Source organism: Lepidochelys olivacea (genome assembly GCF_965140295.1).
Source record: "Lepidochelys olivacea isolate rLepOli2 genome assembly, chromosome: 1".
Taxonomy (NCBI): domain Eukaryota; kingdom Metazoa; phylum Chordata; order Testudines; family Cheloniidae; genus Lepidochelys; species Lepidochelys olivacea.
The window spans coordinates 100,214,168-100,236,736 of NC_140411.1; the positions used below are offsets into that span (position 1 = coordinate 100,214,168).

Here is a 22,569-nt window from a genome sequence, read left to right on the forward strand (position 1 = left end):
GCAACCCCGCATACACTTCGGCTTACCATGGCTGCCTGGAAACCAAATTCTGTTGCCCAGCCATGTGTGATGTGTCACCATACTGGCAGGCTCTCAATATAAAAGGCAAAATGTGACCTTGTACCTAAAGCACATGTGCTGTCTGCTGTGAATTGCTTGATTCACTGTGAAAGAATCTCTCTTTTGTTCTCAGAAATGTATCTTCTTAAATTTTAATCTCCCTTTTTAACCCCCCACAGGTGCAAATGTTTCTATGGTCCCCCTATCATCTCCATCCCAGAGGTTATTGCAGATTAGAAGGCAAAAAAACCACACTCACGATGACATGTTTTCCGAGCTCATGCAGTCCTCCCACACTGATAGGGCACAGCTGAATGCATGGAGGCATTCAGTGACAGAGGCCAGGAAAGCATTAAGTGAGCGTGATGAGAAGAGGCAGGAGGCGATGCTGAGGCTAATGGGGGAGCAAATGGACATGCTCAGGCGTCTGGTAGAGCTGCAGGAAAGGCAACAAGAGCACAGATCGCCATTGCATCCACTGTATAATGGCCTGCCCTCCTCCCCAAGTTCCATATCCTCCTCACCAAGACGCCCAATAATGAGGGGGAGGCTCCGGGCACCCAGCCACTCCACTCCAGAGGATGGCCCAAGCAGCAGAAAGCTGTCATTCAAACAGTTTTGATTTGCAGTGTGGCTACAATAAGCAATGTGGCCTTGTCCTTCCCTCCTCCTGCACCCCAGTTGTTAGTTATCTCACTTTTTTTTTTAATTAATAAAGAAAGAATGCATGGTTTCAAAACAATAGTGACTTTATTTCCTTTGCCAGATGTGATCGAAGGAGGGAGGGTGGTTGAATTACAGGGAATTAAAATCAACAAAGGGGGCGGGTTTGCATCAAGGAGAAACACACACAACTGTCACACTGTAGCCTGGCCAATCATGAAACTGGTTTTCAAAGCCTCTCTGATGCGCAGCACACCTAGCTGTGCTCTTCTAATTTCCCTGGTGTCTGGCTGCTCAAAATCGGCCTCCAGGTGATTTGCCTCAGCCTCCCACCCCGCCATAAACATCTCCCCCTTACTCTCACAGATATTATGGAGCACACAGCAAGCAGGAATAACAATGGGAATATTGGTTGCACTGTGGCCTAACCTAGTCAGCAAACAGCACCAGCAAGCTTTTAAACATCCAAAGGCATATTCCACCACCATTGTGCACTTGCTCAGCCTATAGTTGAACTGCTCCTTACTACTGTCCAGGCTGCCTGTGTACGGCTTCATGAGCCATGGGAGCAAGGGGTAGGCTGAGTCCCCAAGGATAACTATTGGCATTTCAACATCCCCAATGGTCATTTTCTGGTCTGGGAAGTAAGTCCCTTCTTGCAGCTGCTCGAACAGCCCGGAGTTCCTAAAGATGCGAGCATCATGCACCTTTCCTGGCCATCCCATGTTGATGTCAATGAAATGTCCCTTATGATTCACCAGTGCTTGCAGTACCATTGAGAAGTACCCCTTGCGGTTTACATACTGGCTAACAAGGTGGTCCGGTGCCAAGATAGGGATATGGGTTTCGTCTATGGCCCCACCCCAGTTAGGGAACCCCGTTGCAGAAAAGCCATCCAATATGACCTGCACATTTCCCAGAGTCACTACCCTTGTTAGCAGAAGATCAGTGATTGCATTGGCTACTTGGATCACAGCAGCTCCCACAGTAGATTTGCCCATTCCAAATTGATTCCCAACTAACCGGTAGCAGTCAGGCGTTGCAAGCTTCCACGGGCTATTGCCACTCGCGTCTCAACTGTCAGGGCAGCTCTCATCTTGGTATTCCTGCGCTTCAGGGTGGGGGAAAGCAACTCACAAAGTTCCAGGAAAGTGGCCTTATGCATGAGAAAGTTTTGCAGCCACTGGGAATCATCCCATACCTGTAACACTATGCGGACCCACCAGTCTGTGCTTGTTTGCCGGGCCCAGAATCGGCATTCCACTGGGTATCAACCTGCCCCACTGCCACCATGATGTCCCAATTGCCACATCTCGTGCTTTCAGGAACGTCTGTGTCCATGTCCTCCTCACAATCGTCCTCGTGCTGGCAGCTCCTAGCCAGGTTCTGCACATTCTGCAAGATAATGCACGAGGTGTTTACAATGCTAACAGCAGCAATGAGCCGAGCGAGCTCCATGCTTGCCATGCTATGGCGTCTGCGTGGGTAACCCAGGAAAAAAGACGCGAAATGATTGCCTGCCGTTGCTTTCACGGGGGGAGGGAGGGAGGGGAGACTGATTACATGTACCCAAAACCACCTGCAACAATGTTTTTGCCCCATCAGGCATTGGGAGCTTAACCCAATGGGCAACAGAGACTGCGGGGATTGTGGGATAGCTACCCACAGTGCACTGCTCCCTGAGTCGATGTTAGCCATGGTATTGAGGCCGCACTCCACCGACTTAATGCGCTTAGTGGGGACATACACAATCAACTGTATAAAATTGCTTTCTAAAGATCGACTTCTATAAAATCGACCTAATTTCGTAGTGTAGATATACGGGGCTGACAGCCAGCAGGGGAGACTGAGTCTGGCTGGCCTAGGATACTGCAATGGGGAGCTAGGGAAGGAAACCGGGGAGGGACTTGGATCCAATGTGTGTGTGCGGGAGGATAAGATCTGATGAAAAATCAGAGGGTGGAAATGGGACTGGGAATCAGTGGGTCAGAAGGAAAGAGGTGATGGGGAGGGGAGACAGATCAGATGAGGAACCAGTATGTGGGTAAGAACTGGGACTATCTGGACAAAGAGACAGGGACAAGGAGATGGGGGTGAGGACACTGAGACTGGAGAAGGAGCTGAGGAAGGGAGGCTGGGTCTGGAAACCAGTGGGGACCAGGAAAGTGGATTTGAGGGCACTGGAGGCAGGGGTGGGGAGATAGACCCATTGGAAAAGGAGCCAGAAGGTAGGGAACTGGGTCTGGCTGTCCAAGGAGATGGAGGTGGGGATTAGGAATAGCTGGGTAAAAAGACTGGGACTGGGCTGGTGGGTGGGGCTGAGGGATTTGGAATGTCGGAGGGGGCTGCAGGTTGAGGCAGGGTGTTGGGGTGTGGGAGTGGGTTAGGGTTCTGGACTCAGGGTGTGGGCTCTTGGGTGGGACTGGGATGAGGGGTTTGGGTGTGGGAGTGGGCTCTGGGCTGGGGATGAGGGGTTTGGGGTGTGGGAGGGGACTCTGGGTTTGGGAGGGCTCAGGGCTGGAGCAGGAGATTGGGGCATGGGGTTGGGGCGCAGGCTTACCTCTGGCTGCTCCTGGTCAGTGGCACAGTGGGGGTGCTAAGGCAGGCTTCCTGCCTGTCCTGACACTGTGGACCGCGCTTTGCCCTGGAAGCAGCCAGCAGAAAGTCCGGATCCTACGGGGAGGTATGCAGGTGGCTCTGCATGCTGCTTTCACCCACAGGCACCTTCCTCCCCCAGCTCCCATTGGATGGTTCTTGGCCAGTGGGAATGTGGAACTGGTGCTTGGGTTGGAGGCAGTGCACAGAGCCCTGTGCACCGTCCCCCCCGCAAGAGCCAGACCTGCTGCTGGCCACTTCTGGGGCACAGCGCAGTGTCAGAACAGGTAGGGATTAGCCTGCCTTAACTGAGCAGCACCACTGACCAGACTTTTAATGGCCCAGTTGGCGGTGCTAACTGGAGCTGCCAGGATCCCTTTTTGATCGGGTGTTCTGGTCGAAAACTGGACATCTGGTCACCCAATATCCAGTCCTTGCCACTAGCTACTCAAAGAAATTTCAAAGCCTCTGCACGCAGAGGTGCACTGTATCCCAATTTGCCAGTTTTACCTTAAACCATCATTCTTGTAAACCACACAGCACTTGTGAGCATGTATATTAAAATACAAGTCATTTTATTTAAGAAAGATAAACGAGTTAACTAGAAATGAAAGTGATGGAAACAACTGGTTACACCACAAAACAAAATCATAACGCAAACCTGGATCCACATTTATCAATAGTTCCCTTTCATCTATAATAAAAGTAGTTCTGTCTTTTGCAGAGCTGGCTCGTTTCACAAGAATCAGGATCCAAAACGTTCATGAAAGCACCTTGCTCACCCTGGGGTTTCTTCAATGAATGAATCCAGAGTGCTGCTTCCTTTTCTGTTATACTGAAAACAGCCTTTTGTTTCTCTTCACTGACAGAACAAAGCTCTGTCTGTTGTAATGCTCCTTTTTCACGTCCAAGAGGTTTTAATTGTTTGGAGGTGCCTCTGATGGTTTTCTAGTGATAGTTATGGACCAAAGCTAGTCAGTTGAGCTGGCATTACCTCCCTCTTGTGTGAATGGGCACATCACATCCTGGTGACTAATTTCTACTCCAAGTCCATAAAGCCCACTTTCAACATAAATACATTAATTTATTCCTTAAATGTTACCCATACGTACCTCTCATAATGATTATGTGTCTTGACAATTTACCAACTTACTGTAAGTATTGCACATGACATCGCTTATGGATAAATATCCTGCAAGATATGTGTTTGGTGTAATGAGTTTGTCAGATCTGAGGTGAGAGCTGTTTATAAAGAACAGGGGACCCTTTGCCAATAGGTCACAGATTGCCAGTGATTGTTATTGAGAGGGGGCAGGGACACAGGGCCATGTGACCCCCCAGTCACTGTCACTGGGAGAGGGCATGGACATGGGGCTGTGTGACCTTCCCCATTCAATGTCACTGAGAGGGGACAGAGAAACAGTGCTGTTTGACCCCCACTGAGTCACTAAGTGGGTAGAGATGTGACCCCCCATTCAGACACTGGGGGGAGGTGAGGGATGCAGGGCTGTGTAACCCCCAATCACTGTCACATGGTGAGGGTTAGGACATTGGGCTGTGTGAACCCGTCGCAGGGACATGGGGCCATGTGACCCACAGTTGCTGTCACTGGGGGGGCAAGGACATGGTGCTGTGTGATCCCTAGTCATTGTCATGGGCGTGACCCCCAATTGGTGTCACTGGGGGTGTTAGGACATGGGGCTAGTGACCCCCTGAGTCACTGGAAAGGGCAGGGATGCAGAGGTGTGTGATCCCCAGTTACTCGGGGGTAGGAACCTAAGTTCCCTCTAAGCCGCACAGATGCCTATTAAACCCTGCACAGGGGCTCAGGGCTGTGGTAGGGAGAGGCACCTCTTCCCCCAGGGCAGACCCGCCATGGCGGGGAGAGGCGCCTCTCCCTGCCAGCCCCAGTGCGGACCTGCCCTGGACTTGCCGCTGCGGGGGGGGGGGGGAAGAGAAGCCCGTCCCCCAGCCCAGCCTAGGCCTGCTGAAGCTGCCGGGGAAAGGACTGAGCCCCTCCACTGCCCCAGATCAGCCCGACCACAGCTGCTATGGCCAGGGAGAGGCACGTCTCCCCCGTCCCCAAAGTGCTGCGGCGAGAGAAGGCGAGGGGGGAGTCCTCTCTCCCTACCGCAGCCCTGGGGCAGCCTGCACCCCAAACCCCTCATCCCTGGCCCCACCCCAGAGCCCGCACCCCAACCCTCGGTCCGAGCCCCCTCCCACCTCAAACCCCTCATCCCCGGCCACACCCCAGAGCCTTCACCCCTAGCCGGAGCCTTCATCCGCTGCACCCAACACTCTGCCACAACCCTGATCCCTCTCCCGCACCCTGATCCCCTAATTCCCGGCCCCACGCCAGAGACCTCACTCCCCCCCACACACCAACCCTCTGCCCCAGCCCTGAGCCCACTCCTACACTCCAAACCCCTCGGCACTACTCCACCACATGAATTTTGTTACCTGCACCAATATGGAGGTGATATGTCACACACCACCTCCATATCGGTGCACATAACAAAATTCATTCCACACGTGGACATAAAAAAGTAGAGGGAACACTGGTAGGGTCGTGGGGTTGTGTGACCCCCGCCTATCATGGGGGAGGCAGGGACATTGGGCCGCGTGATCCCTCCTTGGTGTTACTGGGGAGGCAGAGATGCTGCCACCCCCCTCTCCGGGGAGGCTGTGGCTGACACTGCCCGGTAGGCAGGGCCGTTCCTTGGGGCTCCCCTCTCCCGCAGCCCCCCACCCCCATCCCTGAGGACGGGCAGAGACCAGCAGCGCGGAGGGGCGGAGATGCGCCCAAGCCAACGGCAGGAGAAGGGGTCAGCACCTCACTGGAGCGAGAGCAGTGGCACAACCGGGGGAGGCGCCCCGGATCTCCCGCGCTTTCCCTCTCCTCCCTTCCCCCGCCCATTAGGCGCTCACACGCTCTAGTCTCCCTCCCTCCACCATGCAACCCCACCATTGACCAATCACAATGCGGCTGTCAGAGGCTTCCGCCAATGACTACTTCTCTCGCCTCGTCCTCTCGCTTGGAAGCGGCCCAATTACAAAAGAGGAGCGGCACCAGTCAGAGGGCAGTCGGTGTCCCCCAATCCGCAGCTCGACATGGGCCCCGGACCAATCAGAGAGGAAGCCGCTTCCGTCCAGAACCAATGGGCGCCCTGGAGCGGGGCGGTGGGGGACGGGCCGTGAGAGAAGCTCGGACAAGAGCGCGGCGGTGGCAGCTCCGCCTCCTTTCAGTGGGTGCGCGGCCGGCTCCCCCTCCCTCCCTGCCCTGCCCGGCCGGTCTCTGTCTCTCTTTCCCTCTCGCAGCAATGGCGGCGGCGGCGGCGGAGCAGGAGCAGCAGCAGCAGCAGTTCTACCTTCTCTTGGGCAACCTGCTGAGCCCGGACAATACGGTCCGCAAACAGGCCGAGGTGAGGGACGCCGGCGCCGGCCTGTCAGCCTCCCGCGGCCGCCGGAGGGGAGCAGGCAGCGGGGCTGGCCCAGCCCCACGTGTGAGCAGCAGCTGGAGGGGTGACTCGCGGACGCGGCTGGCCCGCTCTGGCCGCGGAGGCCGTTTCGGCCGTTAGTTCGGGGGCGGGTTCAAACGGCAACTGTCCCAGGGCCTGCCCCTCCCCTCCCCTGGGGCCTGCGCCGCCGCCTCAGCCCTCGGCGTGTGTGTGCGGCCGCGCTGCTCCCCCTCAGGCCTCGCAGGGCCGGGGGCCGCCGCGGTTGGTGTCCCTGGCGGTCACCCTCTGCCGGGGCTGCTCAGCTCTGCGGCTGTCGGAGTCTGCCCCAGATACAAGGCGGGGCAGCTCCCTCGGCGTGGCTGGGCACCGAGAGCGCGTACCGGCCCCGCGTCCGTGACCCGCCCGTGCAGGATGGGGGGGAGGGGGAGGTTGCGGGGGGGGGGGGGGGGAGTTAGCGGGAACTGCTGACACGGTGAAGCGCCGGGAGGGGCTGTGCTCTAGGATGAGGCCCGGGCTGAGAGACGCAAATAGGAGCGATTCACTCAGCTCGCCCCATCCAGGGCTTTGCACCCAGGCGGTCTTCAGGCAGCCGTGTCGTGTCTGTCCTTCAGGTGCTGTCCCCCCGTGCGCGGATCGCTTGTGTGCGCGCTCCCTCTCTCGCGCTCTCTCTCTCTCTCTCGCCTGAGGAGAAGCCCCTTTGAGAGTCTTGCTTAACTCTTCGTGGTCCCCTTTTGTGGTGTAATCCTCTTCTCTCACTTCAGAATTGGTCGTCTGTGGAGGGCCAGTAGCATCTAAGTGATGTTCTCCTCAACGAAGCCTTTTCTACATAGTGAACGTTATTATCAGCCAAAACTTTTCACGTGTCACTTCAGCAAAAATGCTTTGTAGTCAGTAAACTCGGCTAATTCTCTCCCCCCTCTCCCCTCCCCCACTTAAGAGTCACTATTGTCAACCTAATGGGAAATCTCTCTTCTATTGAATTAAATACCAGCGTCTGGTTTAGACCATGAATTCCCATTGGATGGCTGTGCTGGGTCTTTTATCTCTTACATTGTTTTAGCGGTCAGCAGAGTTCAGCACATTCTTTCATAAGGAATAATCCTGTTTTTCCCCCACACCAAAATGAAAACTCAGTCTGATTCTTTTTCTTTCTGGGCATACATAGTAAGAGCACATTGAAGTTGAAAACTGTTTGTAGGTAGCAAAGCCACCAGACTTACAGTGAAGCAGCAAATGATGCTCCCACATTCTGGAATGTAGTGGTTAAAATATAGACTGTAAAGACATAATTGTGTGACTTGATTTTTCCCATTTTGATGCCCAGAAGTGTAGCAAAATTACACTTGTGCACGAATTAGGTTTTAAAAAAATTGAGAAAGTATATTTGTTCCACAATGTATTAAAGCAACGTTAAAAGATAGTGGAAAATTGTATAATATCAAATATAAAATCCTTTTCAGAAAGGGATAAATAAAATTTTGTATAGTTTACTTTGTGAAAAGTTTGCTTTGACTATGTGTATCAACTGCACATTTGTCAATTCCCATGTGAAGTCAATCAAAACAAAAATATCTATTGCATGTGACTGACTATACCAGACTGTTGAACACTGTGTGTTGCTTTTGTATTTGAATACAAACAGAGTAATACCATTTACTTTTTTATTTAGGTACATTGAACTTGATGTTTGGTTTCTGTTTCATCTAGACATAATGGAAATAGTTGGATAATGAGTATTTAGTTTCTTGTTCCTAAAACAATTTTCTCTTCCCAAAGTTTGTTCATAAATTTTAAATGACTTAATCTGTACTGTTTTAAAAATCAATTTGTGTCCAAAAATACTCTCTCCAAATATGCTTTTGCTTGGAAATGAGCAATGTTTCTCTTGTGAATTTTTAGAATATTTTTTTCCCTAATACGTTTACCATTAATTTATTTCTGTCCTAAAATGATGGTTTCTAATCTTAGCCTTGCAATATTTAGTTTGTTTGGTTCAAACAGTTAAAAATTCATCTACCTAACTGGTTACTAAGAGTTCAGGTAACTGTGAAAATACATTTAAAGTAGTATGATTTGATTTACTCCAGTGAACAATATTTCTGGTTTGCATATTATAGCTAGTTTACTTTTAAGGTCAAGATTTTGACTAATTCTAATAGGTAGATTTTTAAGTGACATTAAGTATAGAACAAGTGTATATAGCAAGCATAAAAGTATAGAGAAAGCATATTCCAGGGAAAAGTATAGAGCAAGTGTATTCTTGCTCTATACAGAAATCTCATTAATGTCAATTAGTTATGTGCTTAATATGAACATAATATTACCCTGGAAAATTGCTGTATGTTCTTTGGAACAAATCCTTAATTTATGAATATTTATAGCTTAGACACAAGTACACAGATCCTTTTCATTCTTGAGCCCCAGTATGACACTTGTTCTTAAATTCCAGAACCTCTGAAGGACAGCCGTTTCAAATAAATGCAGGAACTAGTGCTTAGTTGCTTGTTGAATCTCTTATGACTGCTCTCTTAGAATTCATTGTTCCAGAATTTAGCCAGCCTAGATACCGTCAGCCTTTGTAAATAAAGTGTGATTACATACAGTGTTGCAAGTTAGTTGCACTAATACCAGGTGTCAGTGGCTTGAAATTAGTGTAGAATGGTACTATTTAGCTAATGTGCAAACCTAGTAAACCCTTAAAAAAAGACAATATCAAAAGCTTGTTATTAAATCTATTTCATAATATACACAACTGTACCGTTATTGGTATACTATGTATCATGAATAACTAGAACTTTTGAGTACTAGTACCAGCTTTCCCACTGACTTGCTATGTGGCTCAGGTAAGTCACTTAAGAACTTTGTCACCATTTCTCTGTCTGTACAGATGGGAATAATTATCTCAAAGGAATGTTGAGGATTAACTGGTTAGTGTTATAAATATTTAGAACACTAACATGTTACAAATGAAAAGTACATTTTAATGTACCAAGCTTACAAACATGCAAAATTTAGTAATCCGTGCAGTCGCTTTCCATGTCATTAATGACTTTCTACTGTGTTACTACTGAGTAGTAATAGCTGTTAGAACTAAACTCTTGAATCAAATTGGAACCTTTAAAGAGGGCATGAGAACTGCTTGAGATTAGTTGCACAGCAAAATTCAGGTGCTTGGTACTATGTTAGTCTTCTGAATAGTGTGTACGGTTTAAAAACCTATTTAATTCAAAATCTCAGGAAAATGTACCTGTCCCAAACTGATAACATACTGTTATAATACTTTGCAACACTTACACAATTGACTCAAACCATCTTGCTAAAAATTGGTTCCTTCACTTCTTTCATCCAGTCTCAAAGAATAGTGGACAGTTATGTTCATTGACTGCAAATCAAACTCCATAATATTTCCTTCCTTAGAATTTGGATCTCTTTAGTTTACATTTGACAAGTCTGCTAATGTATTTGTCTTGCTGCTTCTAAGATTGTCATTGGAATATTCCCCAGTAAGATTGGGGTGGAGGGTGGGCAGCAAATGTAGATTATAGAATAATAAAAAGCTCACAATCTAAAAGGACAAGTAATGTGAAGAGTAAAACAATAGTAATTTAAATATTTCTTTTTCCCATGACCTTCCTCCATGTTTTTAGTTCGCAACTTTTTTAGAGCAGCACAGTAGAAATGGGAGATTTGAAGGAGAAGGATTGTACTGGTTTTACAGTTCAAAGAGGGCATTGCACATATACTAGGTGGTGTGAAAGAAAATATGAAGATGGTTGTAGGTTAAGTGGACAAATGGGCGGTGGAGGTTGGTGCACTGGTGAGATGGTGGTGGGTGGGAGATGTATAAAGAATCAAAAAGATGGGAGGGTTAGAGTTATTTAAAGGCCATTAAAGTGAGGACAAGAAGCTTGAACGTAATGTAGTACAGTAGAACTTCTGTAGTACCAGAATTATGAACTGACCAGCCAACCACATACCTCATTTGGTACCAGAAGTATACAGTCAGGTAGCAGCAGAGACCAAAAAAAAAAAAAGAAATACAGTGCCGTGTTAAAAGTAAACTACTAAAAAAATAGGAAAAACAGCATTTTTCTTCGCATAGTAAAGTTTCAAAGCTGTATTAAGTCAATGTTCAGTTGTAAACTTTTGAAAGAACAACCATAATGTTTTGTTCAGAGTTATGAACATTTCAGAGTTACAAATAACCTTAGTTCCTGACGAAGTAAGTATTCACCCACAAAAGCTCATGCTCCAATACGTCTGTTAGTCTCTAAGGTGCCACAGGACTCTTTGCCGTCTTAGTTCCCGAGGTGTTCGTAATTCTGAGGCTCTACAGTAGAAAGGGGGAAGTCAGTAGGAGTTCAGAGTACGAATGAGGGGCGGAGGGGGAATAGTTGTCCAGTTCTGAAGGCACCACCACTTCTATGCTGCTGCTGGAAGTGAAGTAAGGTTGGCAGTGGGGTGCTAAGTCTGTTGTGAAAAGTAATGACAGTTTCTTCATGAGCTCCCCCAGTATTAAACAGTAACTATTTAAAAAAAAAAAAAAAGCTTTTCTGCATATAACAATTTAATAAAAAATGTGTTTTAATTTAAAAGCTGTGAGAAAAGGTAAATTCATTTTAAATGGGGTTATGAACTTATTTTTTATATTGAACATTATTTAAATGCTGTGCTTTTAATTTATAAGGGAGATGGCTCTCTGAGGCTTGCTGTGTGAAACGGGTCACCAATACAAAAAATTTGAGGACCACTGGTTTAGACTGAAGGGACAAGAGATTGGACTGTAGTTGTGGAGAGGAGTCACAGATAGATTTGTTGGGAATGGGGTTGATGAGAACAGGTTTGTATTTTGAGCAGAAGTTATCTAAAAGTTTGTGTTGGGTGTTTATACATGTGAACTTGGTTAGAATTTGAGTGGGAAAAATGGGTAAAATATTTTAAAGGGGTTACTTTTTTCTTTCTGAAAAATCTTACTACAAAGATGAAGTGCATTCTTATAAATAAAACTTGCTCACACATCTGAAATATCAGTTGAAAATTCACACTTGGGTCACATTATTCTTCTGTCTACAAAAGCTTCTGATATTTGATCCCAGTCTTAACTTAGGTCTTTGAAATAATTCATTACAGGCCTGAGTTAGAGATACAATACAATCTTTCTGAAAGTGTATAAGGCAATTTCCTTCTAGCTCTCAGGAGGTAAGATTTCATATTGCCAAGCCTTTTTTAATTTTACAAAATATTCCAAATATTTACTACATTTGTCTCAATGTACTTTGTCAACTTAATTTTATGTATATGATGTACTATCGTTTTGTTTAATAATTTGCAATGGATTCTCCAACTGGAGCAATTAAGGTTCTTAATGTTAATGCCACTTGTATGTTTTCCAGCAGTAACTTGCTGGTAGTAACCTCTTCTCTTTTCTTTATGTCCAGGAAACATATGAGACTATCCCAGGCCAGTCCAAGATCACATTCCTTTTACAAGCCATCAGGAATGCTGCTGCTGCTGAGGAGGTTTGTGTTAAGAATCATTCTGCAAAGTGTTCAGAAGGTTACTGGGAGGGGAGGTAAGGGTTTGGAGGAGGGGTGTGTGTGAGCTGTTTCATTGCAGGGATGAGTGACTGAGTGACAAATCTGGCATTGTGTTTCTATAGTGAGTCGTGCTGAATTCAGCACATTTAGGAAGAGCTGGGTTTAGATTTCATTCATACATAGTTCATTGTATGTATCAGTGGATTTGTTATACATTGTCTTAAGTTTCCTAATTACTAATTCTGTTTTGGGGATTTACAGTGGCTGCCTGTACCTGCCTTGCTTCCTGCGTGTACATTATCTCAGCTGAAATAACAAATGGTCCTTTTTCCTAGAAAAGCCTATCCACAATATTTTTTACATGAAAGTATGTGTGTATTACAGTAGTGTCACCTATAGCTATGATTGACAAATTAGTTCATTCAAAGGCCCTGTTTTTAAGTGTAACCCTTGGGCTGAAATTTCTAATGTTTCTTAGACAAAAAGTGAATGGCTTAAGTTCTGTTTGACTAGTTTTAAGGTAGCTGACCATGAGGGAAAGGTGTTTTTAAAGTGTTAACTATTCACATATATTTTGTGCTCTACTGGGGAAAAAAAAATCTGTAATTGATCAGAAAGACTGGCATTAGTTTAGAACTTGGGTTTGGTAACTATCAAACACTAAATGAAGTTGACTTGTGTACTGTAACGTAAAAAAATTTACAAAGCGTGTCTCTCAGGTACTCACTTTGTTTGGGAGTGTTTGCACGTTACAGAATATCCTGCAGTTCAGAAGTAATTAATCTTACAAGTACTTATCCTTAGACACCTGGACATGTAAAGTGGAGAACCACTAACTTAACATCAGAAAACTCAAAATCATTTTAGAAATGTAAGAGTACTTAATTTGTCAATATACAGCTTTAATTGGAAAGTTGTTGCTGAATCATGAAAAGATGTTTGATATCATTTGGAATTCCTCTATAAATATTGGAAGAAAAACATGAGAGCAGCAGTGTTATCCTGGTCAGGCAATGATCCCCTTATATATATATATATATATATATATATATATATCACATTTTTCCCTGACAGCTTAAAGACTTAATGTATTTAATGATACTGCTAATCTCCCAGATGCTAAACCACCTTCTTCCTTTTACAATCTCTCTCAATATTAAGCACCTCTGATTTTGGACAAGAATTAAGCATCTTAGGAGTCTGAATCTATTATTGCAAGTTGCTAGCTGCATAAAGCTGAGGATGCTTAATTCTTGTCCAAGATCAGAGATGCTTAAAGCCTTGTGCATCAGAGATGTCTTCTAATTTCAGAAAATTGTGGAACCCTCTTTTATGCATTTATATCTGTCAGGGAAAATAAGGTACTTTGCAATCTTTTCCTTCAGAAAGTTGTCTTGGGCTCTAGATGTCATATTTGTATATACAGTTAGAGAACTACTGCAGATTGAGCAGCTTTCATGTTATTTGTGTAAACTTATGCTTATAAAGTCCCACTTGATTATGTTCTCCACAAAGTAGTATTGTATTGCTTTTCAACCCTCTAATTTTAAAAAAAGGTAAAATTGGCAAAAATCAGGGTGGTCTTGGGTTTTCAGGAACTCCAGAGTCCTGCTGCTGACCAGCCTTGTGGCCTTGGGTGAGTAACAGCATTTTGCCCCACCCTTAAAATAAGAATAATACTTTCACTCTCTAAGGGATGTGGTGAGCATTAATTAGCTAATGTTAGTCCTTTAGATCTTCCAAAGCCAGTTTCCTCTTTAGTTTCATCTTTGATGCTACGGGTACTAGTAATCACTCTTTCTTTTTTTAAAGGGGATGAATATTTCATAAGTCATCCTCATTGCGCAGTCCGTTGGCTAACGGATCTTGGATTACTGGTTTCAACAACTAAGGATATTGTAATCTTAAAATACTGGATCCACAGGCAGGATCTTGTTCGATCCAGTTATGGATTTTATGTATTTGTGAATGTTTTCCTTTACAGAATAATGGATTGAGTTATGAAACATACATCCCCCTTGAAATTCTTGTCAGATTCCCCAATGAATGTGGATGATGTCTGTGAATCCAGAGTGGGTCCTATCTAGTTGTATATATGAATGAGCAATGTAGTAACACATTAATTCTGTTTTAGGAGTGTCTCTAGCACCCATCAACACAATAGCTTATTTCTGAAGCAGTGTGGGGGAAAAGCACTAGACTGGGACTTGGGAGACATGGATTCTGTTCCTGGTTCTGCCTCTGACCTGGTGGTGGTGTGACCTTACACCTCAGTTTCCCCATCATTTAAAATGGGGGTGATAATACTTAAACCTCCTTTATAAAGAAGGTTTGAGATCTACTTATGAAAAGAGGTTAGGAACTAAATATTTGTATTGGCTTCATCTTTCTTTCTTAATTTATCTTTGCGTATATATTTGTAGGGTTGGACACTTGACCAGTCAGAAAATAATTGGTCGGTTGACCAGTCAAATATTGGTCAAACAATGTCTTGTGTCAGTGACAGTCAAGGATTTTAAAGGACTAATTTATTAGAACAACAACAGTAAGGGGGGGGAACTTTGATCTCCAGTAGGTTTAGCTTTAGATACTTACACCTAATTACAAAAAACAAATTACTTAACGGGGTTATTTCAATTGAGAAAAATGTGAAGCACAGTGAAATTACTTTCTAAAAAGTGAAAGAATTATCTTTTTTTAGCAAAGTTAGTTTAGTATTTACATGTGAACTTTATTCAAGGCTGAACAGTTAGAGGGGGAAAAAAACCTAAACAGAAATAAAACACAGCAACTATAAGAGTCATTTTTAAATGTACTTATGCTAGGTAAGCAGCAGAGCAGCCCTTCAATTATCTTGCTTTACATTATCAGCTTCAACTGCTTCATCAATATCTTTATCATCAGAATCTCCTCCATTTGATGTATATTCAGTCAACTCTTCATCTGCCGTTTTCTTTTCTAATCTTAATCTAGTCTTGATATGTACAGTGGTATTGTAACTTTGTCCGTCCAAGGATATTGGAGAGACAAGTTGAAAGTGATCTCTCTCTATCTAACCTATCAGTCCTCATCCTCAAAGGAACACTGCACAACACTTTCAAAAAACAAGCCTGGGCTCTTAAGTTCATAATCTTGTGTGACAGTAAAAATCGTGATCTTAAATAAAGACACTGTTGTGGTGGGATCCCTGGGGTACAACCTGGCACGGGGGTACCACTGTGCCCCCTTAACTCTCCAGCTTGGGCTCTCTCTCAATGCTTTTAGTGACAAGCAGCAAACCCCTATAGGTGCTGCTATCACTCAACACAAGAGCATGTGGAGCCCCACGCCCAGTTAGATTGCATAAATGGTCCTAAAGCACTCATGAATCACACAGAGAAAGGCACCAGCCCATTCCCCTCAGCTCCCTAGCCTGGCACCCCCCGGACTATACTGTCTTGCCGTGGTCAGAAGCCTGACCAGCGGAAGTTTATTACTCAGTCCGCCCCTCCCTCAATGTGGAGAGGACATATACCGGCCTTTGTACCTGAGCTGACATTTCCTACTCCCTTCAACCAAACCACAGTTTTAGGTAAAATATAAACAAATTTCTTAACTACAGAAAGATAGATTGTAAGTGGTAGGCATAAAAGTTCAGATATTTACTAAAGAAAATAAAAGTAAGTGCATAGTCTAAATCTTAAAACTTATTAGCCTAGGCAGTATTTAGAGCAAGCAGTTTTCTCACCCCCTGGATGTTACATTCTTAATACACAGACTTCTCCGAGAAGCCTGGACTAATCTCCTCAGATGAAGTTTTTGTCTTCTCAGGGTTCTTGTTGCTTCCAGCATTGGTGGGGGAGGAGAAAGGCAAAGGAATGCTGCTTTGTTCCCTATTTTATATCCTTAGTCCATGTACCTAGAAGACACTTGCCCAGACGTGTCCTGGCAGGCTTTGCTGAGTCACTGGGTTGAGCAGTCCCCTGGTCTTGTGCAACTGTCACTGAATTGTAAATCCATTGATTACAGCTGCCCTGCTGATTAATGGTCATTGAGCGCCCCTCTGGGTTTGCCTTTTTGGTATGTCCCTAACAAACTTACAACCTATGTCAGTAACAACCATGCAGCAAAATCTCATAACTTCATACACACTAATGATACACATATTTGGGCAGAACAGTGGGTTTCATCAGGTTGTGACCTTTCATATGGTGTCTTACATGGCATACTTTGTATGAAATATATCATAAATATATTATATGAATATGGGGGTTCCACAGTGCTGCTTTGAGGCACAAAATGCCACAAGTGGATTTATGGCTTATTACAACAATCTAACCCTCTAAGCCCCTTTTTGTCCTATGACTGCAGGGATGTTACCGCCCACTTCACCTTGAATGTTTCCTTAGAATACATGCTAACTGCTTGTGCTAAACTATCTGTTCAATCTTGTAGTTAGCTGTGATGCTCATAGTACCTTTCCCAGACCTGGAGACGAGCTCTGTGTAGCTTGAAAGCTTCTCTCTCACCAACAAAAGTAGGTCCAATAAAAGATATTACCTCACCTAGCTTGCCTTTTTAGTCCTGAAACACTGTTGCCAGCTTCCAAGCAGTGGAGGTGTTGAGTTTATTTCTAGGTTTTGAAAGGATGATTCCCCAAATCCTTTTTTTTTTTTTTTTTTTTTTTTTGCATCTGCAGTAGCACGCAGAAGGACTAAAATAACTTCTGCCACTGTAGCTACAGTGCAGGGACCAACCTTTTTCACTGTCATGGAGCAAACTGCTTTGATTCATCTCCTGGGACAGCACTCCACGTTGTCTTATTACTTAATGGGCTTCTGCTTGTTTTATAATTTGCTGCCTCTGTCCGAATTGTTAGTTCACTGTATATCCTTGAAAATTTGCAGCAGCTGCAATGAAGTCATATGCTGAATCAGTCATTATCAGCAAGGCCTTGGCCCTGGAAACATGGATCAAGAAGATAGGCAGCATTTGTGCCAGAGTGATCACTTGATTTTCTGTGCTATTATTTTGTCTCTATTTTCAGCTTTTGTAAGTGGACTTTGTTCAGTATTCTCACAGATGTTTCTTAATGTTCAGGAGCTTGTTCTTCTCATCATACAATGCAGAACTATCATTTCATATTCTGAATGGACTGTGCTATTGGTTCAAGCAATGAAATGAATGTTGAGTTGTGCATCTGAAAGATTGACAAGAATGTCAGTGCAGATTACTCTGGGAGAACACCTGGCCGCTCTTTCTTTAGCAGTGGCTGACTGAAATCTTCTTACATATTTGAAGATTTTTGATACATTTAATAGAAGATGCTCCTCAAGTATGATATGGCAAGTGCTGTACTAAATGTTGCTCAGAAATGGCTGCGGGCACTCATTTGTTTTTGGAAAAATTGGCAATGCTTTTCACTTTTTTACATGTAATGAGAAAATTTTCAGATCTGCAACATAACCAATGAAAAGCTGCATCATATGGGCAGCAAATCCATAACACACGGTGTGGATACTCAATCTACAGTGACCAAGAAGCTTTCATGTTAGCGGCATTGTTAGTCACAACCAAAATAACCTTCCAAGGATCCAAGTCATTCATTATCTTGGCAGAATTCAATTTTGTTTTTTATAAACTTTGGATAATATTGATCTTGATTTTTTTTCAGTGTTTTTATCCATTTCCACTTTCACAGTTGTATGAAATTTTGCGTTTAAATGTTCTCTTTTACATTTTTATCAATTTTAATTGTTTGCAATTGTTTGAAATTATGGGCAGGTGAGGCAATAATTTAATGACTGTCTCTAAGTTCTTAAGCAGCATTTTTCTTACTTTGCCTGTCTGTAGATGTTGATTATTATCAATGGAAATATTTTTCATTGATGTTTGAAATCGATGTTCACTGACACTTTACTGATAAATATCTAACCTACCAAGTCTTACCTTTTTTAACTGGTCAGCAATATATTGGGCTGTGTGGTGAAGCTCAGTTGTGCGTTGGAGTGAACATGAAATAGTGAATGTTGCTCCATCCTTCAGACACTAGACACGCGAGGAGCTTACTCAAGAAGAGGACTAACTTTTTCACACTGCCCATTTTGTCATTCAGAAGACTTCCTGCAAGCTGTTTCCTACTTGATGCTTTGTAAATTGAAAAAATTCTAGCATACAAAGGTTTTCAATTATATATGAAATGGTGTACTGCAAACAATGCCTCTAGCAAACATTTGTTCAAGTTTATTTTTCTGGTGATGGGACCAAAAACCTTTTTAATATCAATTTGATGAACATCTGAAGAATTTTCCAGTGGGTGGTAGTTTTCAATGCTGAAGCAGATGAAGTAGCAAAGTTCTTACTAGAAGATGAAGAAATGGGATTAGCTTCGCTTTTTGTCATTATCTCACTATCTTCCTCAAAAGATTGTTCAGGATGGTACTGCTGAAGATGAAGTAGGAGAATGCACTGAAGAAAATTCTGCTGCAGACTAGGTTTCCCTTTCTTGTTGTTTCACTGCAGTATCTGTCTTTGACAGTAGGTGGACACCTCACAAGAGTTCAGTGAGTTTCTCCGTTTTATCAAGGTGTCGTACTCCAAGCAGAACACTTACAGTTAGCTTTAACAGTTTTTCCACGTCTAGTAAAATTTCCGTACAAATGATTTTAGCTTTCCTGACTTGGTGTAATTTATTATGTCATTATAATGTGTGTCTATTGGTGGAATGCTTTCTGGTTTATGAAATATCCCTTGTAGTTCAATCAGTAGCCATTCAGTTGTTTCTAACTGCTGCTGTTTCAGAGATTCCAGCCAATCAATATTTTTGGGCATGTTTTTTCTGCATCCTAGGAAACTATGGACTCCCAGATCACATAGGGTATGTCTACACAGCAATGTAAGCCTAGGGTTGATGAGACTCAAGACAGCTGACCTGTGTCAGGGAACCCTGGGCTTGAGAGTGTCTACACTACATTAACCCTTGGTTAAGGATTTTCTGACCCATGCTCAAACCTAGGGCTCTGGCATCCACACTGCAGTGCACAGATCCAAGTCAAAGCAACTCTATCCCAGAGTGCCTAGTGTCGCTTTCTCCTCCTCCTCTCCCCCCACACCCCTGTGTCGACACTATTCCTATGAATGTGTTGAGTTAATTTCTGTATCTTTGACTAGTCAGTTCATATTATAAGCTCTTCAGGGCAGGGACTGTGTATTTTAACTTGTTTAATGTACTTTGTAAACTACCATGTATACTGATGGCCTGTTACACAAATAAAGATATATATATATATACACATATGTTTGTTTTGGAAGATTCCAGCTAATGAAGATGCTCCACTTTCAGTTAGCTCCCAGCAGGTGGCATTAGCATCTAGTAAAATCAGTGATCAAAACATTTAAGTAGACTGGCTAAAAGGTGGCACCAGGGTGCAATCAAAAAGATAGACCAGTGCCTTCTTCAGGCTATTCTTGCTGGAATGTTTGCAACATTTGACCATGGTCAAATAGGTATTTAATTTATCATTATTACCAATTGACTGACTTTCCTATGTATTTGTATGATTCTCTCATCACCATAATATTTGAGCACCTCAGTGATTAAATATGTACAGTGAATTCTCTAGTAGGCTTTAAGGACTTCTGCCCTTTGCCTTGATTGATATCTGCCTTCCCTTTTCCACTTCCTATCTTATCTAGATATCAGTTGTAATTTCGCTTCTTTCTAAATATCTAAAATTGGATATTTTAAAGATTTTTGGTTTTGATTTCTAAAAAATATAAATTATCCATCCATCCATCCAATTGGCATAATTGAAAAATATATACTAAGGAAAAATACATCTAGCTGCTTCCCCAAACCAGAAAGAACAGAAAAAACTCTGCTACAACTATTGATTCGGGTATCTTCTTAATAAAATTGAGTACAAATTTCTACTCACGGTGAAGTTTTGTGGGGTAAAACTGCCATCTGTGAACAAACTTTAATAATTTCACAGTTCCTTCATAACTCCTTGGATAACTGAGATTGCTTTACAGCAGTAGTTTTTTCATTTGCAGATCCCTAAAAAAATTTCAAATGGAGTTGTGGACCCTTTTGGAAATTTTAGACCCCACAGGTTGAAAACCACTGTTCTATGGTAATGACAACCTCTTGCAGACCTCTTTGACGTCGTCTGTGGTCCCCCATGAGTCTGCCAACCAAAGCTTGAAAACCACTGCTTTACAGAATATTCAGCTACTGTGTAACTTACTAAACATAATCAAAGCTCCTTTCATTTAACAGAACTTGTATTCCCCCTCAGACACTAGCACTTGTCTTCTCTTGTCATTTTTGCTGACATTTTACAGTGACCCTGAAGCTAGAGGCTTTTGATTGAGCTCACTCAATGAGATTTTAAGCATGTGCTTAAAGTTAAGGAAATGGCTAAAAGTTCTTGGGGGGGTATTGGAGTTCAAATGAGTGGGATGTTTGGATCTGAATATCAAAGTTAATATGTTATAATTCTTGTGGGGAAAGAGTACAAAATTTGCTGAGACACATACAAAATCACCTTTTGGGGAGGTTAGGACACATCTGTTTTAGTTTACAAAAACAACAAAACCCTTAAATCTGTGTGAAAAGACAGTACTGCATTTTAGAGAGGATTGATGAGAGTTTTTATTTTTGAAAAATGTACCTCAACTAAACTACATACATACCTTATCCTCTTTCCAAGTAAATAATTTGATTAAATGGCTTATCAAATGGATTGTTGTGTATAAAAGTGGAACATTTCATAGGAGTAGAACTAATATCTTGCTTATGAGACTTCTTCCAAGGAAAACATAGTAATATATACAATATCTTTTCGCAATAGGCTAGACAAATGGCAGCTGTCCTTCTACGACGTCTGTTGTCCTCTGCGTTTGAGGAAGTCTATCCAGCTCTTTCACCAGATGTTCAAACTGCCATCAAAAGTGAACTGCTGTTGATTATTCAGATGGAAACACAGTCTAGTATGAGGAAAAAAATCTGTGACATTGTTGCTGAGCTGGCCAGGAATTTAATAGGTATATTATGTATATGCAGTGGTCACTACCTATATGTACATACCTATATGTAAATATTTGCATCGTATTTTGGTTCCTAATCTCAAGAAGAATTTCAAAGTACAGTAGCTGACTTTTTTTAAAAGAAAGCAAGTCTAGACAGAAGTGTAAGTAAAATGGTTAAATATAAAATATTGCAGCTTTAAAACCCAACTTAATGATCCAAGTTTGTACTATGTTGACCTTTGTTAACTATAGGGTCCTATCAAGTTCACGGCCATGGGAAAAAATGTCATGGAATGTGAAATAAGCCCTCCCCCATGAAATCTAGCTATTGGAGGGATGGGAGAGGAGTGTTCACTGGGCACTAGCTAATAGTCGCTGGGGTGGGAAGAGACAGGACTTGCTCTTCCCCTGCACAGCTAGTCTTAGGGAGTGGGGGAGATCAGATTGACCTCCAGCTACCCTGCTGCAGGAAGCCCTGGGGCTGCTGCCCAGATGCAGAACTTCCTGCAGCAGAGGGAAGTATTCAGAGGTGGGTCTGATCTCACCTCTGAGAGTGGTCGTGCAGGGGAAGAGCGAGTCCTGTCCCTTCCCAGCCCAACTTGGACTAGCAGCTTGGAGCTTCCGGCTGGGGCGCTCGTATCAGTACCGGCGATTAGACCCGGCTGCAGGAAGCTCCCTGGCAGTTGCCTTTAGAGGCCAGCTCTGAAAGTAGCACAGAAGTTAGGGTGGCAACCCCCCTACAACAGCTTTTTGACCCCCAACCCTGTTTTGGGTCGGGACCCGCACAGTTACAGAACTCTGAAATTTCAGATGTAAACACCTGAAAACATGAAACTGACTACTTTTCAAATCCTATGGCTGTGAACTTGACTAGAATGGACCATGAATTTGGTAGGGCCCTAGTTATCTATGTAGAGGCAACTTCAGAAGGCACAGTTAAGGAAACATAATTGGGATTGGGTAGGATTTCACTTCCTTGACTCTTTCAGTAAAGTCTCTGGTGCACAACTGTATTAATTCCTATATATGAATATTTTTTCATAAGAGTAAATGCTGATCTCTGTACCTTAGTGTTTTTGCTTATCAGATACTCATCTCCTTTTGTTTTCCCTTTCTTATATTCCTGGAATAGTTTATGCTGTGGCCTTTATACATATGCAATTTTAATTTTGTTTGGAATTTTATTTGAAAAAAGCACAGTGACTTTTAAATGTACTGTGTTTTTACTCAGTCTGAATATGCAC

The 22,569-nt window shown here is 43.5% G+C and overlaps 1 protein-coding gene across 1 annotated transcript in view; it reads left to right on the plus strand.

Moving 5' to 3' along the window:
* Positions 1–6,556: 6,556 nt before the first annotated feature.
* Positions 6,557–22,569, plus strand: part of IPO5 (importin 5) — a 79,236-nt gene continuing 63,223 nt past the window's right edge. The window contains exons 1-3 of the mRNA XM_084642132.1: positions 6,557–6,740; positions 12,215–12,295; positions 21,148–21,340. Of these exons, the coding sequence (XP_084498258.1) occupies positions 6,639–6,740; positions 12,215–12,295; positions 21,148–21,340 (376 nt within the window). The 5' untranslated portion in view covers positions 6,557–6,638. The remainder of the gene's footprint in view (positions 6,741–12,214; positions 12,296–21,147; positions 21,341–22,569) is intronic.